At 45.1% G+C, this 20,752-nt stretch overlaps 1 protein-coding gene across 3 annotated transcripts in view; it reads left to right on the top strand.

Annotated features, from left to right (window-relative positions):
- The window catches only part of CLIP2 (CAP-Gly domain containing linker protein 2), a 79,918-nt gene that overhangs the window by 39,016 nt on the left and 20,150 nt on the right, over window positions 1-20,752 (top strand). For all 3 annotated transcript variants that reach the window (XM_049803478.1, XM_049803480.1, XM_049803479.1), the window contains exons 4-7: window positions 11,677-11,801; window positions 16,196-16,409; window positions 17,383-17,580; window positions 18,752-18,855. In XM_049803478.1, coding sequence (XP_049659435.1) covers window positions 11,677-11,801; window positions 16,196-16,409; window positions 17,383-17,580; window positions 18,752-18,855 — 641 coding nt within the window. The remainder of the gene's footprint in view (window positions 1-11,676; window positions 11,802-16,195; window positions 16,410-17,382; window positions 17,581-18,751; window positions 18,856-20,752) is intronic.

Consider the following 20,752-nt stretch of genomic DNA (forward strand, 5'->3'; position numbering starts at 1 on the left):
CCACATTTGAATTCTGTTGTTGTTTTCATTATCTAGAATAGAGTACCTGATGACTTTAAGCCAAAATGCCACACTTGTGCTAAGAATGGCTTGCTGGAAGTTTGCCATCAAGCTTGTCACCATTTGTGTCCTAGCAAAGGAATAGTGCTTTCAGTGGAGGTTTAGAAGGAAAAAAACCATCGAAACATGGAAAAACTGAGTTTAGTTTTGCAGTTTGGTAAAATAGAGTTTAGTTTAGTGTATATGATACATACTGTGATATCAGATATTGGAAGAGCTAAGCATTTGAGTACAGATCTTTTGTGACTGTATCCTCAGTAATATCCTTGGATCTAAAAGATAAAGGTGACTCTGACTAACAGCAGTGACAGGTTGCAGAGGGTTAGTCTTTGCGCATCCTGTGCAGTCTGGCTCCCGTTTAAAGTTAGCTATGTAGTGTTCCCTTTTGGGGGCACCTGGTTTCAATACCAATAGTGGTAGTAGGGAAGTGTAGACAGACTTGCCATCTTGTTAATAATAGGGGTTTGTTAGAACTTGGCTCCACAGCTGATGTGAATCAGGAGGAGTGTGTGCCTGCAAGTGTCAGAGGCAGTCTCAAATGTCCTTTGTGGTCTTGGAGAGCAGGTTTTTCTGTTGGCGATAGCAGCAACCCTGGGCAGGCTGTGGCTCAAGCTGATGGAGTTCATTCCTTTGCTTTTTGAAGCCCCATGGGGACCGTGAGTGGCTGGACCATGTTAGAGCAGCCCTAGGTGGCTGAAGAGCACCGAGTGGCTGTGACAGACCACACGTGTCTTCTGAGTCAAAACTTCACGTGGCACAATCTGAGGATTTCAGGATCTGTTGTGTCCAAATGTCAGGCATCTCTGGCATTACAAATACACTTTTGAAGCTAGCAATGCACTTGCATGCCAAAACACTGTTGGATTGTCCAATAGCTTTCATTTTATTTAAATGAAATTTAAAACAATTTAAAGTTTGTTCATTTTCAGAGGAAAAAACCTGAAGATGGGTTCTGCTCGTGCCCACTGGATGTGACACTTAAATCTAGTGTGAACATGTGGGCTTGTAGACCCAGCTGTAGAGGTGAGACAGTTCTATATTCTCAGATTTTCCCCAAAATGTGCATTGCATTCTGTATCACAGCAGGAGCTGACAGCTGCTCAAGGGTTTGTCGCTTGTCTGTCTGCTTCCTGACTTCACCAGAGTCTGCTTCTTTTCCCTCCCCCATCCTTACTGTCAGCAAAGCTGCTGCTGTCCCTGCTAGTCCCAGGGGCAGGAGCGGGCAGGGAAAGGTGGCAGAGACGTTCTCTGTTTACGCATGCACTGATGCTTCATGTTGGTGTGTTAAAGCAGCCACACATGGGCAAAAATGAACCTGGGGGATCTGTCCTCCTTTGGCTGGTTTAGATTTTTTGCTCCCATTTTCTCCTTTACCTGTTACAGGGAGCGGGGAGAGTGCTCAGGTGAGAACTTCCCATTTTAGGAGCAGCAGTCATAGAAGGTAAACTGGAAAATATAAAATCTACAGTAAACTTGGCTCTGTTCTTTCTGAAGGCAATGAAATAGTGTTCTCCATACTTCATTGTTTGACCCTTCTCTTCTGACTGTAAGCTCACTGGGGCAGGGTCTGTCTGCTTAGTACTCCGCTTACCTCAGCAGGGCCCATGCAGACTGAGATTTCAGCATACCCATGCAATACAAACTGTTAGCATCTCTCCACTTGGCTTCTGTTGAGTTGTTTTTTGGGGTTTTGGGGGTAGTTTTGATTGGTTAGTTGTTTTTAATGAAGGTGCATCCTTAAAAGCCCTTCTTCCCTGCCTGCTAATTTATCCATCCCAGATGTTGTAAGATAAAATTTGTCCATGATTTGTTAGTGTAATAAACAGCTCCAAAAGAGAGGATCTGGAATGAGCTCAGCATCTCACTGGCTCTAGCAGGAATGCTTAACTTACAGAAACATCAGAAATTGTTTGCATGCTGTAGTAGAGGTCCAGGAAAAGAACAGATAATGACAAGAAGAAGAAATAATTTGTTGTTACAGTTCAGTAACACGTGCTTGGTTTGGCAGATGGCTTTTTTTAGTAATGGAGATGTCAGGTAATCATGTTTGGTGTTTGAATACAGAAACAATAATTCTGGGTTAACCTGAGTTGCCTCAAATTCCCTGAGTAAATCTTTGCTCTTGTCCTTTATGGATTGGTACAGTTTTACTTGTCTTTATTACTCTTAGACCATGCTTTTCTGAAAGATTATCTTTTTAGTCAAGAATGACTTCTAGGCAGATGGGATCCACCAAAGGCTTTTCAAGTGAGGGAGGACATGTGTCTTCTGTAATTGCTCAGCGGATGGAGCACAAGGTTGCAGGGGTTCCTTCCAGGTCTGTAAGACTGACCCCTGGACAATCTGCATTCTGGCCATTTCCTGCTAGTGGTTTTCTTGAACTTCATTAAAGTCCACTATAGCTTGAAGACATTTTTGCTTTTCAATGACTTTGTTCTTAGACCCTTTCTGACTCTCTAGCAGTTGCGAAAAGTGACTTTTAGCTTTCCATTAGAAGCTTTGCATTAGAAGAATTAGATAATATTTGCCTTTGGCACTTTCTAACTCTGACTTTTTCCCAGAGAAGCAAAAATTGCATTAAAAAGATGAAAACCCCAACCTAATATTGTAGAACTCCTCTCTTGAAGTCTGGCAAATGAATGTGGAGCAATTAACCTTTGCTTTAGTAAGAATGGAGCTTCCCGAAGTATGCTAATTGCTGGAATGCTGCTGTTAATATGAGGCTGGCTTGTTGCCTTTCTCCAGGGAGAGAAGGGATGGAAAAAGAGCAATGGAGCATTTGAGCATTTTCTGCTTGGGAGGAATCTCTGCTGTGGTTTTCACACAAGAAAATGTATTTTACATGCTCTGGGGGGAGGCTTTCTCAGCAGCTGAACTCATTCCACCCTAGATGTGCTTGCTTTCTTAGGAAGGATGGGAAGGAGGTGGCTGTTTTCTATATGTCAGTTAAATAAAAAAAAACTAAGAAAAAATAGAGAGTTCCTCTTAATAGAGGTATTCTGCTCTTCAGCAATCCTTCTGTCTCCTAACTGGGATTGCACTCTTCAGTACTGAAATGTAATAAAGACTGTTTAAGGGCCAGGTGCTATCCCAGTGGCTGATTGACTCTATAGCTGTGGGGTGTTGCCCCAGATACCCTTTGGATGGATTCTGGGTTTGTGATTTTGCTAGAACTTCTGGGTGGCCAAAACCAGAATAGATGCCGGAATAGCAGAAGCAGCACAAGCAAGGAGATTCTGATGGAGCGGCACCTTGGCTGACGGATGGGCAGGACTGCCACGGCAGGCTGGCTAGGCTGGTGGAAATAGATTCTGGGCTCCCCCCTGAGCATGTGATTTTAATAATTTTCTTCTCTCTATGCTGCAAAGTGTTTTTGCCTGCAGTGTGCTGCAACCTCTGGCTCCTGGCAAATGACAGAAAATTCTCATGAATAAACTACTCCTGTCCTTTTCTTTAGCATCCCCCCTGCCTGTCCCCCACCCCAACCCTGCTCTGCCAGCCTGAAGCTGCAGGAATCCTTTAACCACTAGAGTGAAAAATAATTTCCAGTAGAAGCTTCCCGGCAAGAATTGCAGCCTAAGCCCTTCTCCTTGGGCAGAGACAACTACTTGCTCTGCTGCTGCCAGCTTGCTTTGAGCTATTTCAGTGCCTGAGACTGAAGCCTTGCTGCTGTGAAGACACGTGAGGTGTTACGAAGGAAGGATTTGTGCTCTTTATTTTTCTGGTTAACTGTCAGACCTCTGCCAGCTTGCTGGGGTCTTAGAGGTGCAGCAGTGCTCCTGTATGGGCTTTACAGACAAACAATCACAAAACTTATTTCCTTATTGCAAACCAGGCAGTAAAAAAAAAAAGCAGGATTCTATTCTGTAGTTCTACCAAGGCAGTGTTTTCAGGGAAGATGTTTTTAGTATTTAATGTTTTTAGCCTGCTTTCAGCTCAGTCCATAAGGAGACGAGCAATTGCTGTGTCATGACTGGAGAGCATAGCAGTACAGCAGAGCCCAAGACCTTGTACGGGGGCGTGGGAACGATGGATCTCTATCCCTGTGGAGGTTCTATGATGGGCAGTGGGAAGTGCAGTCTTCCAGTTGTTTGCAGAATTCAAGAGACAGGAAAACATCTAGGTCTCCTAGTCCAAGCTCTTTTCTCACCATGTAAGATTTTTTCCCTTGTGTGATGTGGAGTACAGTGTGACTGCTGTTGTCACAGGAGCAAGTGTTCCCTGTCACTGCAATGAAACTAAGAGGAAATAGATAGCCCAAAGCAACCGCCCTGCCCTGCTGCCACATGAACCCTTTCAGGCTTTTTGTGCATGCACACACACTCCTAACCATTCATTTAGGCTGATGCATTGGCCAGTGCTTGTCTTCTGTTTGCAATATCTGTCATTAAACAGGAGTTGTAAGTGGCCTGTGGTGGAGCAAACTGTATTATTAACGTGGGCGGACTTTGTATCAGAGACAGCCTCAGGAGGGGATGCTGTAATTCTAGGCTTACCTCTTACACCACATCCCTAGGACATTATTTTCTCACTGGTGCCCGAAAGATAAATGTGCACAAATGTCTTGCATCAGCAGTGCTGTCAGACTCATCCCTGTGCATTGCTGACTTGTGCTGTGGGGCTGGGAAGGTACAAAGATAAGTGGTTGGATTAAAAGAAAATATAAAAATTCTTGTAACTTCACATAGGGAGGACTAACCTGTAATTCCTGGCTGTCTATTTCTCCCCTTACCCTAAAAGCCGGGTCTGGCATTCACAGATGACATAGTATCTGGTCAGATGCCACCTGGAGTAAGTTGTTATTTACAGACAAACCGGACCACAAGCCAGATCTCCACTTTACTACCATCAGCTTGCTGAACGCTGTCCCTGGCTGCCAGCTGGGACACAGCCCCGGTAAGTGATGGCATGCATTTCCCATAGGTATGTATGTTTACCCTCTTGTACTTACAGATCATTATTTCATGTGATCTGTAATGGCTGGACCCACACCCCCATGCTGCTGCAAAAAACACCCTCTGTAAATCAAGTCTTGTACAATGATCTTCTGCCATCAGTGCTTGGAAGAGCTAAATTATGTGTCATGGGAAAACACAGCTTCTACCTCTCTCAGCTTGGCTGGAAATAGGTTCCTTGTCTGGGTGGATGAGTGTAGGGGGCAAAAGAACCCTTTTTTCCCCAAGGGAAAGGATGGCTGTTTCAGTTTATGCACTGGATACAGCCTGCAGCTACAGCTCAAACCGGAGCAAGCAGCACTTGTCCAATAAAGGTGAGCTCCAAATTCTTGTTAGTATCATCCAATAACAGTGTAGACTAAGCTTATGTGCTGCACATTAAAAGTAGTTGAAGGTCCTCAGAGTAAAGAAAGTGTCCTATGTCTGCCCTTTCCCCACTGTGCCCTTCCTTTCTCTTCCCACAGGCGAGCAGTAGGAGAGTTTCACAGCTCTGCCAGGAACCAGCATGAGACACAGGACCCTGCAGAGGAGGCATGTCAGTGTGCTGTACTTGGGCATTTACTGTTCCCACCTTGATCCTCTGGTCAGCAGCACTGTCTTGTGGAAATGCTTTGGAAAGCAGCTGAGAAAATAAATTTAGATGGGTAAATCAGAATTTTAAGCAGAGAGCACAGCATCATCTCTGTGGCTTCTGCCTGGGGATATGCTGAAGCAGGTGTCTACAGCCATTACTGACCCCTGAACCATGCATGACATGGTGGCGAACAGTCCCTGTTGGCCCGAATGACACAATTTTAGTTTTCTTTTCTCTCTGAGCAGTTGTGGTGGGTTGACCCTGGATGGATGCCAGATGCCCACCTGTCCTGGTTTTGGCTGGGATAGAGTTAATTTTCTTTCTGGTAGCTGGTATAGTGTTATGTTTTGGATTTAGTGTGAGAAGAATGTTGATAATACACTGATGTTTTCAGTTGTTGCTAAGTGGTGTTTTTACTAAGTCAAGGATTTTTCAGCTTCTCATGTCCAGCCAAAAAGAAGGCTGGAGGGGCACAAGAGGTTGGGAGGGGACACAGCCAGGACAGCTGACCCGAACTGTCCAAAGGGGTATTCCATACCATGGAACATCATGCCCAGTATAGATATAAACTGGGGGCAGTTGGCCAGGGGGGCGGGTTGCTACTTGAGAACTAACTGAGCATTGGTCAGCGAGTGGTGAGCAATTGCATCGTGCATCACTTGCTTTGTATATTCCAATCCTTTTTTTATTATTATTGTTATCACTATTATTATTATTATCATTATTATATTTTCTTCTTTTCTATCCTATTAAATTGTCCTTATCTCAACCCATGAGTCTTAATTTTTTTTTAATTCTCTTCCCCATCCCCCTGGGTGGGGGGGAGTGAGCAAGCAGCTGTGTGGTGCTTAGTTGCTGACTGGGGTTAAACCATGACACCACACAGCCACTCTGTCACTCCCCTCCTCAGCTGGACAGGGGAGAGAAGATATAACAAAAGGCTCGTGGGTTGAGATAAGGACAGGGAGAGATCATTCACCAATTACCATCACAGGCAAAACAGACTTGATTTGGGGAGATTAATTTATTACCAATCAAATCAGAGTAGGATAATGAGAAATAAACCCAAATCTTAAAACACCTTCCTGCCACCCCTCCCTCCTTCCCGGGCTCAACTCCACTCCTGCTTTTCTCTCCCTTTGCCCCCCGAGCAGCACAGGGGCATGGGGAATGGGGTTGGGGTCAGTTCATCGCATGTTGTCTCTGCTGCTTCTTCCTCCTCAGGGGCAGGACTCCTCACTCTTCCCCTGCTCCAGCGTGGGGTCCCTCCCACGAGAGACAGTTCTCCATGAATTTCTCCAATGTGGGTCCTTCCCACGGGCTGCAGTCCTTCACAAACTGCTCCAGTGTGGGTCCCTTCCACAGGCTGCAGTCCTTCAGGCACAGACTGCTCCAGCATGGGTCCCTTGTGGCACCACAAGTCCTGCCAGAAAACCTGCTCCAGCGTGGGCTCCTCTTTCCATGGGGCCACAGGTCCTGCCAGGAGCCTGCTCCAGCGCAGGCTTCCCACGGGGTCACAGCCTCCTTCAGCTATCTACCTGCTCTGGCGTGGGCTCCTCCCTGGGCTGCAGGTGGAGATCTGCTCCACTGTGGACCTCCCTGGGCTGCAGGGGGACAGCCTGCCTCACCAGGGTCTTCATCACCACGGGCTGCAGGGGAATCTCTGCTCCGGCGCCTGGAGCATCTCCTCCCCGTCCTTCACTGAGCTGGGGGTCTGGAGGGTTGTTGCTTTCACATGTTCTCACTCCTCTCTCCAGCTGCAATTGTGGAGGTTTTTTCCTCCCCTTCTTAAATCTGTTATCCCAGAGGTGCTGCCACCGTCGCTGATGGGCTCAGCCTTGGCCAGTGGTGGGTCTGTCTTGGAGCCGGCTGGCATTGGGCCTGTCGGACATGGGAGAAGCTTCTAGCATCTTCTTACAGAAGCCTGTGGCTCCCCTGCTACCAAAACCTTGCCATGCAAACCCAATACATCAGTATTGGAGTGTATTGCAAGCAATGTGTTGCCTACAGGCCCTGGGTTGTGGATGGCTGTTAAGAGGTTCTTGCTGAGAGCAAGAAACTGCTGGGGGGCGAGCAGGGAGTATATAAGGGGAAAAGAGCAAATGCAGGCTGGAAGGGAGCCTGGCTTGCAGCAGCCAGATTGAGATATGGCCTGGTGCTAATTTGGTAAATTGTTTAAATGATATATTAGAAGCTCTGATGAAGACAGCGTCTGGAAGGATTAGCATCATTGTCTTTTCAGCCCTGGGATACTGGTCTGGATCCAATTTTGTCATTTTGATGAGAAAACCATAGTAAAACATGATGTCAGTGATACTACACTTAGCAGGGAAGGTGTGTGGATGTCCTTCTGTGAGTGCATGTTGCTTTTCTGACTTACCAGTTAGGACACAGACCTGTTAAATATTCCCAACATCATTTTGTTGTGAAGGTCAAGCCCAAGACTGTCTCTCGAGACTATTGGAGATATTTTGTTGAGAAAGGGCCAGGTCAGGAAGGTGGTCTTTAGTCAAAGGCATGAAAAAGGCATCAGAGCTGAGGCAGAGAACGTTAGTCTGGAGCTGAACTTTCCAAGAGATCAGATGTGTGGCTTTGAGGCTGCTTGAATCCAGCTGGAGAGGGTGGCCCACCATGAGCTTGTTTAAACTGAATCGTAAGTGGTTTTACCTGAAGCAGGGAAACTTAGAATTTTGATGCTGGTCAAAATACACTCCAAAACAAAAAATCCTATATTGCTATGTCAATATTGTTTCTGGTCTTTGGAGCTTCGGGAAAGCTATTTTTAGATGCTGTTTGTTTTTTTGTTTTTCGTTTTGTTTTTTTTTTTTCCAAAACCAACTATAACTAAAACCAATAACACTTTACATTTGGTAAAGTCCTATTCTCTTGGACATGAATAATCTCAGTAATAGCTTTAGTAAGGTAACTATTAAAGGCTTCTCAGAAAAGCCTTGGGAGTTTTGTTCATTTTTGAATGAAACTTGTCAACTATAAAAGCCATGGCATGTCTGAACTGCTGGGGTGTAGCTGAGCCTGCTGGCAGCCTTGTGAATTCTGTGCTCTATCATGCTTTAGCAAAGAGATGTGTTGCCCTGTCCAGTTTGTCTTTGCTTAACTCTGGACGCTTGGCAAGTTGAAGGTGTGATTGTGGCTCTGATTAATGTGCCAGGCTGAGAGGCGCAGATGAGATTTCCATAGAGAAACTCATGACTCGGGGTGGCACTGATGCTAATGGCAGGCTGAGATGTTCATGGGATGGAAATTCTCTGGTCTCCAATGTGATGATGGTAGTCGTGTTAGTGCAGTAGGAGCCATCCATGCTAGGCTGTCTTTCATGCCTGGGCTGTGAAGCATAGTATCAAAGGTAGGCATGGGCAGAAGGGGCAGCTATGAGCTACCATGAATTTTGCTGTGCAGTTGCTACCTTCCCTGACTTTCAGAAGCTGCCTTTTATTCTCTTTCCAAGGTGATACCTTTCATTTATTGAAGGGTCTGATAGAAACCAACACTTCCATTTGGTGAGGCTGTTCCGTGTGCCGATACGACCTGCCAACTGGCTTTTTCCAAACCACATTATTTATTTTAGCATCATTAGCAGATTATCAGGTGAATACATCTACATGTCTGAGTTGGATGAATTTTCTAGGCACTACATGCATAAGAGTTTCCGTGTGCCTGCCAAAAGATGGGAAGTTCAAAAAGTGGGTTGAGTGCTGGCATGTGAGTGTGACAGCCTGATACTGGCTTCTGACTGTATTGTCAGCCCCGTTGGGATGTGGGGAGCCCAGGCTGTCAGAGGACAGACGTGTCCATTCTGGCTTGGGGAAGAAGATAATGCTGTATGGTGAGGGTATATTTTGTAGAAAAGATGGCAGAATAATTAATGCTTGAAAGAGAAAATAAAATACATCGCTTTGGAAGCAGAGAATCACTTTTGAGGGGAGTGTTAGACCTGATCTGTGCTTTCTGTCTTCATCAATGTATGGCTTTCAGGCAGGAATGTGATCTGCTCTCTTACTGTGCAGTTTTGGTATTGGCATAATTAGATAATGTATGAACTAAGTCAATAGGGCTAGTTACTTTCTCTCCTGTTTGGAAACAGCTTTCTCAAAATAAGTAATATATATATTGAGAAGTAATTGAGTGGCCCTATTGTTCATGTGGACAGAGGAGTATAGCCCTCTAGTAGATGCCCTGGAATAGTGTGGCAAGAGTCACGCTGATGGAGGGAAGCTCATCAGGTTTTTAAGGTGTTTACATGAGGGTCTGTGGGGTTGGGATCATGTGGCTTGGTAAAGGAAATGTGTCTCAATATCTGTAATTAAAACTCAATTAAAATAAAATTGAGGGAGCCTACCAACGATGGTAAGTTGCTATAAATGACACTAAGATGAATTACACCTATATTGAGTTCAAGTTGCAGCTAAAGAAATGTATTAGAATGGCATTAAATCATTGCATTAATATTAAGAGGCTCAATCTGTATAAACTCAAATAAATCAAAAAGGGGGCTGCTGTTTGACTATGAGTGATAGGTAAAGAATTTTTCTGCAGCTGTTCAAATCTGTAACTTGCCAAGTACCTAAGACTGAAATTGAATCATCTTTTTACTCCTGGATGCAGCGTACAGAAGGCTTTCTTGTGATACTTTTCCTGCTGGCAAATATTTTCTTCCTTCCTATAGCAAAGAGAACAACATCAACAAAGGTTTTTCCATAAGCAGCACTTTGAATTCCTAGTGAGAGAAATTACAGAAGACTAACTCAAGCTGCGTGCTGCAGCGCAGCTTCCCAGGACTTGAGGTAGGACCCAGACTTCAGAGCTGTGTTCTCCAGTCCATTCAGGTGCAGTTATTTTTAGGCTGGGAAAACTCTTTCTCCTTTGCATAAGCAATTTTCAGAATTTTTAGGGATTCAGAATTGGTAAATCTGTAACATCCCTACCCTGGAATACAGAATCTGGAGATTTCTTTATTTGACTATCACTGTTTCCTGTAGGAGAATATTACTCTGTTGATACTTGTTTATGTACAATTTAATATTAATCAAATTAATAACCACTAGTCATTCAAGATAAAGCTGCAAATTTAATTTTAAACATTTTTAAGCTTTCTTCCTTGAACCTAGGCTTTAGCAGAGATAGGCTAAAAAAGGCTTAAATCATATGCTGATTCCTTGAAGTACAAATCTTTAGAAGAACCCTCTCACTTTTCTGTCTGTCTTTTCTCAGCACAAGTATCTCAGCAAACCTATAGGGGCTTCCAGTGCAAAGGCAGAGGCAGCTGCTGCTCAGTGTTCTCATAGCAGTGATCAAACAGCTTCATACATTCCTGACTTATGTTCTCCTAGACTCTACTCAGCACACTGAAAGCTTTAAGTGTATACATGGGAGCAAATGGTGTGATTTATTCTTATTTCTCTGTGGAGGGAAAAAATCTGTGCTAGTGGAAGCCTAGCAGTAAGATGAGACCCTTTCCCATGCAGCACGCTAGTGCTGTGAATTGATATAGAATGTGTAGATAAAAGCAGAGGGTTTTTTCCTGTACAAAACACCTCTATTTTGAGAGGTTTGCTGGGAGGGCTGTTTACTATGTCCAAGCAAACCCGGCATGGGGACAAGCTGAAGAGTGATGAGTGCCTTCCTGGCTCAGCTTGTCCCTTTGATGTCCTGTCCCAATATTGCTGAGAACTGCCAGCTAAAACTGCACAGTGTTAAAACCTTGTTAGTGCAGATCTTGATTCTTTACAGAAGGTAGGTGTAAGTGTGCTTAGAGGGCTTAAACTCTTTCATGGCCTCACAAGTAACTCTGTGCAATTAGTCAACACCTTGAAATACGTTTTCATTATATTTGTTCTGACATTTTCCAGGCAGCCAGGTCCAAAAGTCAACTCACTTGTAGTTATTGGAGAGACACCTTTAGTGCTAGGAAAACTTGGTATGAAAACTATCTGTTCTGGTTTCGTTAGATCTGAAACAGAAAATACTCATATCTTCCCCCTGCCTGCCCCCATAACTGTTCCAGCTTCAGTCCTCTGGTTGCAGCGCCAGTGCTGCTGTCTCTAACCCTCAGCATCTTATCTCCAACAGGTTGGTGGGACAAAGACAGGAGTCGTGCGCTACGTGGGAGAGACGGATTTTGCCAAAGGAGAATGGTGTGGTGTGGAGCTGGATGAACCCCTGGGGAAGAACGATGGGGCGGTTGCTGGTACAAGGTACTGTGTGTTCTCAAACCCATCCCTGGGGCGTGTAGGGTCCTACACACCTCCTAAGGTGGCTGGGGGCCAAATGCCATTTGGACCTGGGAGGAAGAGTTAGGGCTGTGTTTGTTTGGACATTGTGGGTTGGAAGGAAGAGTCCAGTTTTGAGTCTTTTAGACTTTGGGATAGCTTTGTAGGGAAATCAATAGAAACCTCATCACTGGAGCATTTTAAAGCAGGATCAGATAACATCTGTGAAGAAGCAACCTGAGGGGCTTCAAGAAACAAGAGAGAGTAGGGAGAGAAGATAACTTATAGCAGGATTTAGTTTTTGCAAGAAATTGATTCTGTGATTTTATTAGCTCTGCTTTCTACCGCACGTTCCCTTCATAAACTTTCTTCCTGTGCTATATCTATAATTCACCCTGTCAGAACTATAGAAGATAAAGATTTGACTCAATTTTTTCCTCGGCTTAATGTTATTTGTTCTGTTCTTTCTGGGGACAAATTTCCAGAGATCTAAAAGAACAATTGGTGGTCGTTGTCTGTCCTTGTACTAATTCTGTAGTGTGACGGTTTGCTGATTGATCTTACTACCTCTGACTCCGTAGTCACCTCCACTATTTTTTTCTTCTTCAAAAAAAGCCCTCATTAGTATCTATAAAACTAGGCAAGGACATCTTGCAGGCAAGCTGTTTCTGTTCATGTGGAAGTTAGGTAAGGGAAGGACCCCCAGCCTCAGATCTTGAGCTTGGGGATGTTCAAATTTGAGTAATACAGCAGCACTTTGACCCTGCTTCAAATACAGGTGGAACTGACTCCTTGTCCTTCACAAGTTCTTTTAGTGGGAAATACTGTTGATTTCTTGGAGGTTCTTAAGGGAATCTTGTGTCAGAGGTGAGATTTAACTTTGAAACTGAGGAGCTGAGAGTTCCTCCCTTGTTAGATCTCAGATTCTGTAATAAAGGTTTCTTTTGTTGGGTCAGCCTAATTTTGTCTAGCAGCCTTATGTTTTCAGTTAAAATAAGAGAAACGCTGCCTTGTTCAATGTCAGGACAAGAAAGCAGTAAATGATTGGCAGCAGGTAGCTGTGTTCCAGCCTATTCTCAAAAGAAAGGAACTGGGATGGTAGAGAATAAGTCACAGAGTGAATCCAAGTCTCTGCTTTCTTTATCATACACCGCAAATTCTCTCTAAGCTTTATCTTCAGGATGCTCAGAAATTATTTGTTGTCTCTGTGCACGTGGAAGGTGCGGAAGGCAGATGTAAGGGTGCCCTCTCTGTCTCTCGTCCTCACACCTCTGTTGCTGTGTTTTGAAAATGCAACTTTTGAAAGTCATCTGTCTTCTGAAACTGCTACATCTTAGCTGAGGTTGTTACGGTATGTGCCCTGTCTGCAAGGCTTCTCCTTTGTTTCACGCTTTATCAAAAGCAGGAACAAATGAGCTCCATAGCCGGGGTCGAGGAGCAAGAGTGAATTAAGAGGTTTGGATTAAACAGGGGAGATTGAGGGAAGTCTGAAAGGCATCCCTGCCTCTTGCGTCCAGGCTGATTTTGCAGATCTTCTAGCAATAACGGATACTAGCCTATAAAGCGGTGGTACACTCCAGCTGGACCCTCTAGCTGAAGGGTGCTCTGTCCACCAAGGATCTGGCTGCAGGTTTGCAGCATTGTGCCTGTTTGTCCTTTGAGCCTTCATCCAACCTTCTGATTTTCTTATAGCATGTGCTGATTTCAACAGCAGTGTTTTGGAGGAGGAGCCAACATAGTAAAAATTACTCCCTTGGTGCATGGAGGCACCCCTCAGACAGTCTTCCCCATGTTTGCCATGGCCACATGGGATTCCTGATACTGCCCTGAGCTTGTCCTGGCAGAATCGGTCCTGTCCAGGACTCTGGAGTTTCTCTGCTTTGGTAGTTATTGCCATCTAGTGAGCATCCGTGGCCTGGCTGCCCAAGACCAGCACTTGCTGCCGCAGTAGCACTCTGCCACAAAAGGAGAGTTGAGTCCAAAGAGCTGACTCTGAGACAGTGGAGGCTGGTGGGAGTAGGAGAGGCAACATGTGGGCAAAGGAGCAAGCAAAGGAGCAACCATCTTTGCTGCCATGGGCAACTCCAGTTGAGTCGGTGGTGAGTTGGCTGAAATTTGGGGAGGGTCACTCAGATTTTCCTGCAGGTTCAGGAAGGGGCTCCAGGTCTGGATGTGCATCAAGGGAAGGTTGAAAGGCCAGGGTTTCCCGAGCAGCTTTTGGCTCTCTGGTGGAGGCTGCCTGCAGGTTGTTGTTCAGTAGCAGTGCCCGAGAGGATAGGATATCACTGTGGTGAGCCCCACTCCGTACATCAGATGGGTGCTGCTGAGACACTGAGGTTTGCTGCATCTGCTTTCCTGTCTGCACAGGAGGCTCAAGAAGTGCTGATGTGGTTTTTTTAGTTTCTTATCCACAAAGCCAAGTAAGTTCTACGTATTCGTCTCTAGTATATTAACCTTTACCTGCTTATTTTACTGTTCTTCCTTCTCTGCCTCTATGCCCACTAAACTGCTCATGCTTTTGCATAGTCTGAAACATGTCAGCCTTGGACACTGAAGTGTTTTTTTTATCTGTTTCAAAATTTCCTGTGCTGTTTCCCACCTGCAGTTTGCATTGCCATCACAACACCATTTTTCTTCCCTGTTTCTTTTCTGTAATGTGAGTATAGAGCTCCTTAGCACTCAGTGAGAGCAGCTCTTGGATTGCAAGCAGATTTTTTTTTTTTCTGCCAAGTGTTCTGGACCCAGTTGCTGCTTCTGAACTATAAAAGTTAATTGCAACCACTTCCAGTCTGGACTAAAAGAAAATGAGCAGACATAGTGATGCAAGTTTGGACTTGCTAAGAGCTGTCAGGGGGGCTTTGGAGTGACTTAGCCTTTGGCATTGTTGCAGACCCACAAGTACCAGTCTACGCTTAGACCAGTGGAAGGGGCTGTGCCATGCTGTTGGTGCGCCTGTGCCTATGGCAGTTTGAGAATATGATGCTGGGCAGGGCTTTGGCGGGTTTGCAAGAGGTCAGACTGATTTTCTTCCTTGAGTCCCTGCTCTGCAGCAAGGTCAGCCTGCGGTATGGCTGGTTTTCCAAACCCAAGGGCCTGTGTTGGCAGCAAGTAGAGGGGGCTAAGTGATTTTGGGTTTTAGAAGGTTTATTTTAAAGATTGTTACAAAAAAAAATTAGGCTTGAGCAGATGTTTGAAAATGAATGACTTTCTCAGCTGGCTGGAGATCAGGCTGTTCTCTGGCCTCCCAAGCACACAGAGGTCTGCCTGTGACACAGCCGTGTGGCTGCCAGCATGTAAAAATAAAAGGAAATTGGGGAAGCAGCTGTTCACATCTGGAGAGAGGGGACTTGTGCTAGCAAAGTTGGATTTCTGTTATTTATTCATTAGGACCTGTTTTTTATGTTAACATAGGACAGACTATTGTATGGCCCAGTAGTTAGTCCTAGCCTTGCTACAAAGCCTGTGAGAAAGAACTCTTAAAGGAGACAGTTTTCTGTGTTGGCTACTCCCTTGAAACAAGGGGATGCAACGCCTGGAGGTGATTTGGTTTTACTTGCTGCAGTGCAGCTGGCCAGCAACAGATAAACCCTGGCTTGAGCTGGTCAGCCCAAGTTCTGAAGGGGTTTCCAATGTTTGACACTGGGTTTTGACTCATTTGTATTCTGAAAGAGGGCTCCAGAGAGACATAATCATCGGCCTCACTGCAATTGTGGAAGAGAGCTTGCACTGTAATTATCTGATCCTCCCTTTTTTATGCTTGTTTCTAAGTTTGTTTGCATGGGAACCAGGTTCTCTTTCTCTGCCACCCAGAGGAGATGGCACACACTGGAGTTTGCTGTGATGGTATTTTTAGCATCAAAGTTAGAAGCTGCCGTTTCCCCTTTTGTTTTGGGAGGAAAGATTTTTACCCTATAGAACACTTATACAGAACTGTGTGATTCAGATCTTTTTATTTGACATGCTTTGCTACATGACTTTCTTGCAAAGCAGGGTAGAGAACACATGCAGGTTTTGGGAAGGTTGGTTTATATAAGGAAGGAGTGCGTGTGCTTTCTCTGTGTTTATGAACTGGGATCTTTGTGCTATCCAGGCTACCAGATGGGTCTTTCCTGGCTTCTCATTGGAGTGCAATAATGTGGCAATTATCTCGGGTTTCCCTGTGTAAGCACTGCAAGTGAAAACATGAAGATTGCTACTACTCTAAGTGGCAGGAAAGGAGCATAATCCAACTGCTTGCATACAGGAAACAACGTCACAGCAAAGCACCAAGAGATGAGCTGAGGGCCAGGGTTGCATATTGCTTAGCAGTGCCATTCTAAGAGGCTTGGGTGAGATGGATGCTCTACTGCTTCTGACTTGGTGCATCTCCTGTATTACAGGTATTTTCAGTGTCCTCCCAAATTTGGCCTCTTTGCTCCCATCCACAAGGTGATCCGGATTGGGTTCCCATCAACCAGCCCCGCCAAGGCAAAGAAGAGCAAACGAATGGCCATGGGAGTGTCTGCCTTAACCCACAGCCCCAGCAGCTCCTCCATCAGCTCCGTCAGCTCGGTGGCATCGTCTGTTGGGGGCAGGCCAAGCCGCAGTGGGCTGGTAAGTGGCTCTTTCTACAGACCATGCAGCCTTGATCTACTTCTTCTGTGACCCAGCTCTACAAAGTGGGAGGGTTGGGGTTTTGTTTCAGCAGATGCACTGCGGCAGCTGCTCCTTCACCATCAATGAGATGAGGGGAGTGGAGTGTGGGATACTGTTAACCAGCTTACAAATAGGATTCCCTCCATGGACACGAGAGTCATAACAGACACAGAGCAATTGTGACCATTAAAGAGCCTGAACTGCTATTTGCAATGGGATGAATCTCAGCTCCGCTGTCAAGAGCAGGTTTTATATGGGATCCCTGCAGAAAAATGCCATTGCTTCTTGTCCCGTGTGGTCATGTAGCAGTGCGCTGCTGTATTGAACAGCTTTGCAAAGGCTTCTACAATGACTGCGTTCTGCTGTGGAGGGCTGACACTGTCCTGGATTACATGCCTTATGCTTTGGCAGGTACTCAAGAAGGCAGACACCAGAGCAGGCAGCAATATTGTTAAAAGCTCTGACTCTGCCGTAGTGTGTGCTGCATCCTGGCTGGGGACGAGAGTGCAGTATCCGTTACTGGGAGTGGATCCAAGTAGCCCATACCAGTCTTCAGTTGAGATCAGTCCTCCCAGCTGAGTTCACTGTTTGGGACTGCACCAGTGCAGGTCATCAATAAAATACATTTAAGGCGGCAGATTATACAACACATGATAATCTTTCCTGACCCAGTTCCCACCCTGTGTCCTGTCCTTTGGGAAATGGTCCTTTCATTGCAGTGTAGAAGAGCTATTGAGCTTGTGAGCAGTGTTCAGATGTCTTGCAGACTTGTTAACTCCACTGTAGGGTCCAGAACTGGAACTGCAGCTCTGTACAGCCTAATAAATGATCAGTAGGTGAGCTGCATTCCAGATTTAACAGGAGACTTCAAGCTATTCTAGACTGAGAAGGACATAGCTTTAACCCTTTCTCTTTTTAACTCTTCTTCCAGCTGACAGAGACCTCTTCTCGATATGCCCGAAAAATCTCTGGCACCACAGCTCTCCAGGAGGCACTGAAGGAGAAGCAGCAGCACATCGAGCAGCTACTGGCAGAGCGTGACCTGGAGCGGGCTGAGGTTGCCAAAGCCACCAGCCACATCTGTGAGGTGGAGAAAGAAATTGCCATCATGAAGGCCCAGCATGAGCAGGTAGGAGTTGATGTGGCTTTATCACCAGCACTCAAATATCTGGCATCCTCTGAAAGTTTCAGATCATAACATTACCCCTCTGTAGCTTCCTGATGTGAAACCTGGGCTCTGAATTTCTGCTTCTTATGTGGATACAGCTTCCTGCATGGTGGGTTAAACTGAGGCTCTTTCTCCAATCCTGCCAGTGTCACGTATGCTCTCTCTGCCTCAAGCCAGGAGCAGAAAAAGGGCTGTGTCAGAAAAAAGACAGTAGATAGTGTGTGTGTGTGTGTGTGTGTGTGATCAATACATTTGAATGCTGAAATGCAAGTGGAGGGCAAACTTGTTCCCCTTAGTCACCCAATCTGGCTTTGGCTGAGACTGCATTGCAGTGGTTTTTTGATGCTATCAGACACTGCTGAGAACATCAGCTCAGTTCATATGTCACTGCTTTCCTGCCAGAGGATGTTTTTATCACATTAAGTCAAGAGATCTGTAAGGAAAACGGGGTGATCATAGTAGCTTTTTTTTTTTTTTGCACAAGCATTTGTACAAATGATATTTTATGCACTTGAATGCTTAAAGAGAGGAGTTGTGTTTGTGCTGCTCGTCAATGTGTGGTTCTTCATGACTGCTGTTGTCCCAAATTCTTTGCTCATATTGAGAAACCCCAGTCAGCTACTAGGGAGCAGGGTTGGCACTGCATACCTTTGTGTGGTGGGCCACACCTGCCTATCAGAAATGCAGGAGAAATTGGCAAATCAACTGGAAGCTGCCCTCTTCCTTGTGTATAGTATTTTCCAGTCATTACCAGTAACAAATAAATTAACACAAGCCTGAACTGTCTCATGCTTCTTGACCAGGGCTGGATTGGGCCTGGTAACCTCAGACCAGGTTTTCAAAACTGTTCAGGCTTCAAGTTCTTAACTCTTAATCAGAGCTGGGTTGTCCAAAGGGTTCAAGTCAGAGAGGCAGTGAAGCATGGATCAAATTTACAGCTGCTGGAGATTGAGCATTTTTTTTTTTCTTTTTGATGCCTACATACTGGGGTCTTTAGAAAATCTACCTTCTCACCATAGCATCCTCTGAAACAGATCATCAAAGACTTCTGTTCCGTTTTTCTGATCCTTTTTTAAACTCTGTACTGCAAACTTTGTTAACTTTCATGGCTCGGGCTCTTTTTTTGCTGCAGTACGTCACGGAGGCAGAAGGAAACCTCCAGCGAGCACGAGCTCTGGTAGATGGGATGCAGAAGGAGAAGATTGAGCTGTTGAACCAGCTGGAAGAGGAGAAGAGGTAAAGCAGGAGTGGTTGGGTGTGGAGGAGGTGAAGTCATGGGGGAGATGAGGATCTTACCAAAGAACATTGTTCATTGGACCTGAGAAGAAAGTGACCGGGAAAGTAATCTTTGGATGTCTTCCAGTACCTCAAATATGCTGTATTTCACTCTCCTGGCCACAGTGGTGTGCCTGCATGTAGGGAAGAGGCGTGCTGCTTCAGGTAATGGGAAGTTTAGAACAATTTTGCTGCAGTTGCACATCTGATGTGACTCTTGTCTAGGGTTGGGCATCCAGCACTGTGACTGGCCCCGTTTGCTGACAAACTGCTGCTAATCACAACTGAAAGTGAAGTATTTCCAATTAGTCTTGTACGTTCCTGTCTTATGGCTCTTAGAGGAGACTCGATGCTATATTGTTCGGTGCGGTTGCAATGAGCTAGTTGATGTGACGTGAGCAATCTCAGGTTTTTTTGAATATGCTCAGCTGAACCTGCCCTGCTGTTGCAATGCAATTGAGAGGCAGAAGACAAACAGCCAGCCAGGGCACCTCGTACTTGGGATAGGGGCAGCTCTGTTTTGTTGCCAAAAGGAGTTTCATGATTTGACACTGTTTCTTGCCAAATGCGTGTAGCACTTCATAAGAAAAAAAGACACCATCAGCGTTCATTCCTGCTGGCATTTCTGTCATGACCCTGATAAGTATTTGGCAGGCTGCTTGCATGTCCAAGAGCACTTGACCATGGCAAATGTTGCACTGACGATACAATGGTGGCCAACAGTTGATCTACCACTGCCAGTAGAAGGCCAAATAGTCTTGGTGTTCTTCTGAGCAGGAAAGTTATTGAGGGTTTTCAGCCCTCTTCCTTGTTGTTCTATTCCTGACACAAAGCACAGACAAGCAGCATTATTTTCCTGAAGGAATGAAAGGCACCGGTAATATCAGTTGCTCTGAGATTTGATACTGTGACCAAACTCAGCCGTGTCACTGTGTAAAATGGAGTTACTCAGTAAAGGTGGGATTAACTGATGGCAAGGGTGTGGATAGTGACAAAGCCTTGCCTTCAGATGTTCTTGGCTAAGGATACAGTATATCCTTATATAGGATACAGTACAGTCTGGATAATAAACAGAACTGTGAAGGTTGGGCCATCCCAGACCCCTAACCTTTCTGTACAACCTGGCTTTGCTAAAGACCACTTTCTTCCCCTCTATTTGTGATGTGCCGATCTTCAGGTCATTCCTTCTGAGGAAGGGAAGTCAAACTGGAGTACAGCCTTACTGTAGTGAGATTCATCATCTCCCCACATCCCAGAGGCCCCATCCATGTATATATGGTGATACATACATTTCCTCTCTGGGTAAGAGTGAAGATCTGCTTGTCATTCTTGGAGTCCAGTTGCTCCATATATATAATTAAACTCTTCAGTGGGAATAGAAAGACATTTCTATGTATTAAGTAACTGAAAACAGCGTTGATTTCAACTGAGTTATGCCCCTCCTGAGGACAAATTGTTCTTTCGTGCACAAGTCTCCCCGTTGTCCTGGTAGGCAGCTCACTTTCCCAGCTCCAGGAGGCCCTTTAACCCAAGACAGCCGAGTTCTTTCCTAAATATCAACAGATGCCTCCTCTAATTAGAGGACGTTTAGGCAAGGAAGCTTGTTTATGAAGTTAGATACGTACACTCATGGCTATTTTTATCTGTAACAGAATCAGAGGCCTTACATCTGGCTACCAGCTCAACATCCTCATTATTGTCTTTTTTTTTTTTTTTAAAAATCAGTAAAGAGAACAAAGAGGACTGAGTTTAGCAGAAAATTGAATTATTTTGTATTGTTACTGGATTTTCTCTTCAGACTTTGTAAAAGAGTCCTAGGCATGTCTCTGTGTGTGCATGTGGTTTTATGTGCATCTAT

This window comes from Accipiter gentilis, chromosome 6 (genome assembly GCF_929443795.1).
Source record: "Accipiter gentilis chromosome 6, bAccGen1.1, whole genome shotgun sequence".
Taxonomy (NCBI): domain Eukaryota; kingdom Metazoa; phylum Chordata; class Aves; order Accipitriformes; family Accipitridae; genus Astur; species Astur gentilis.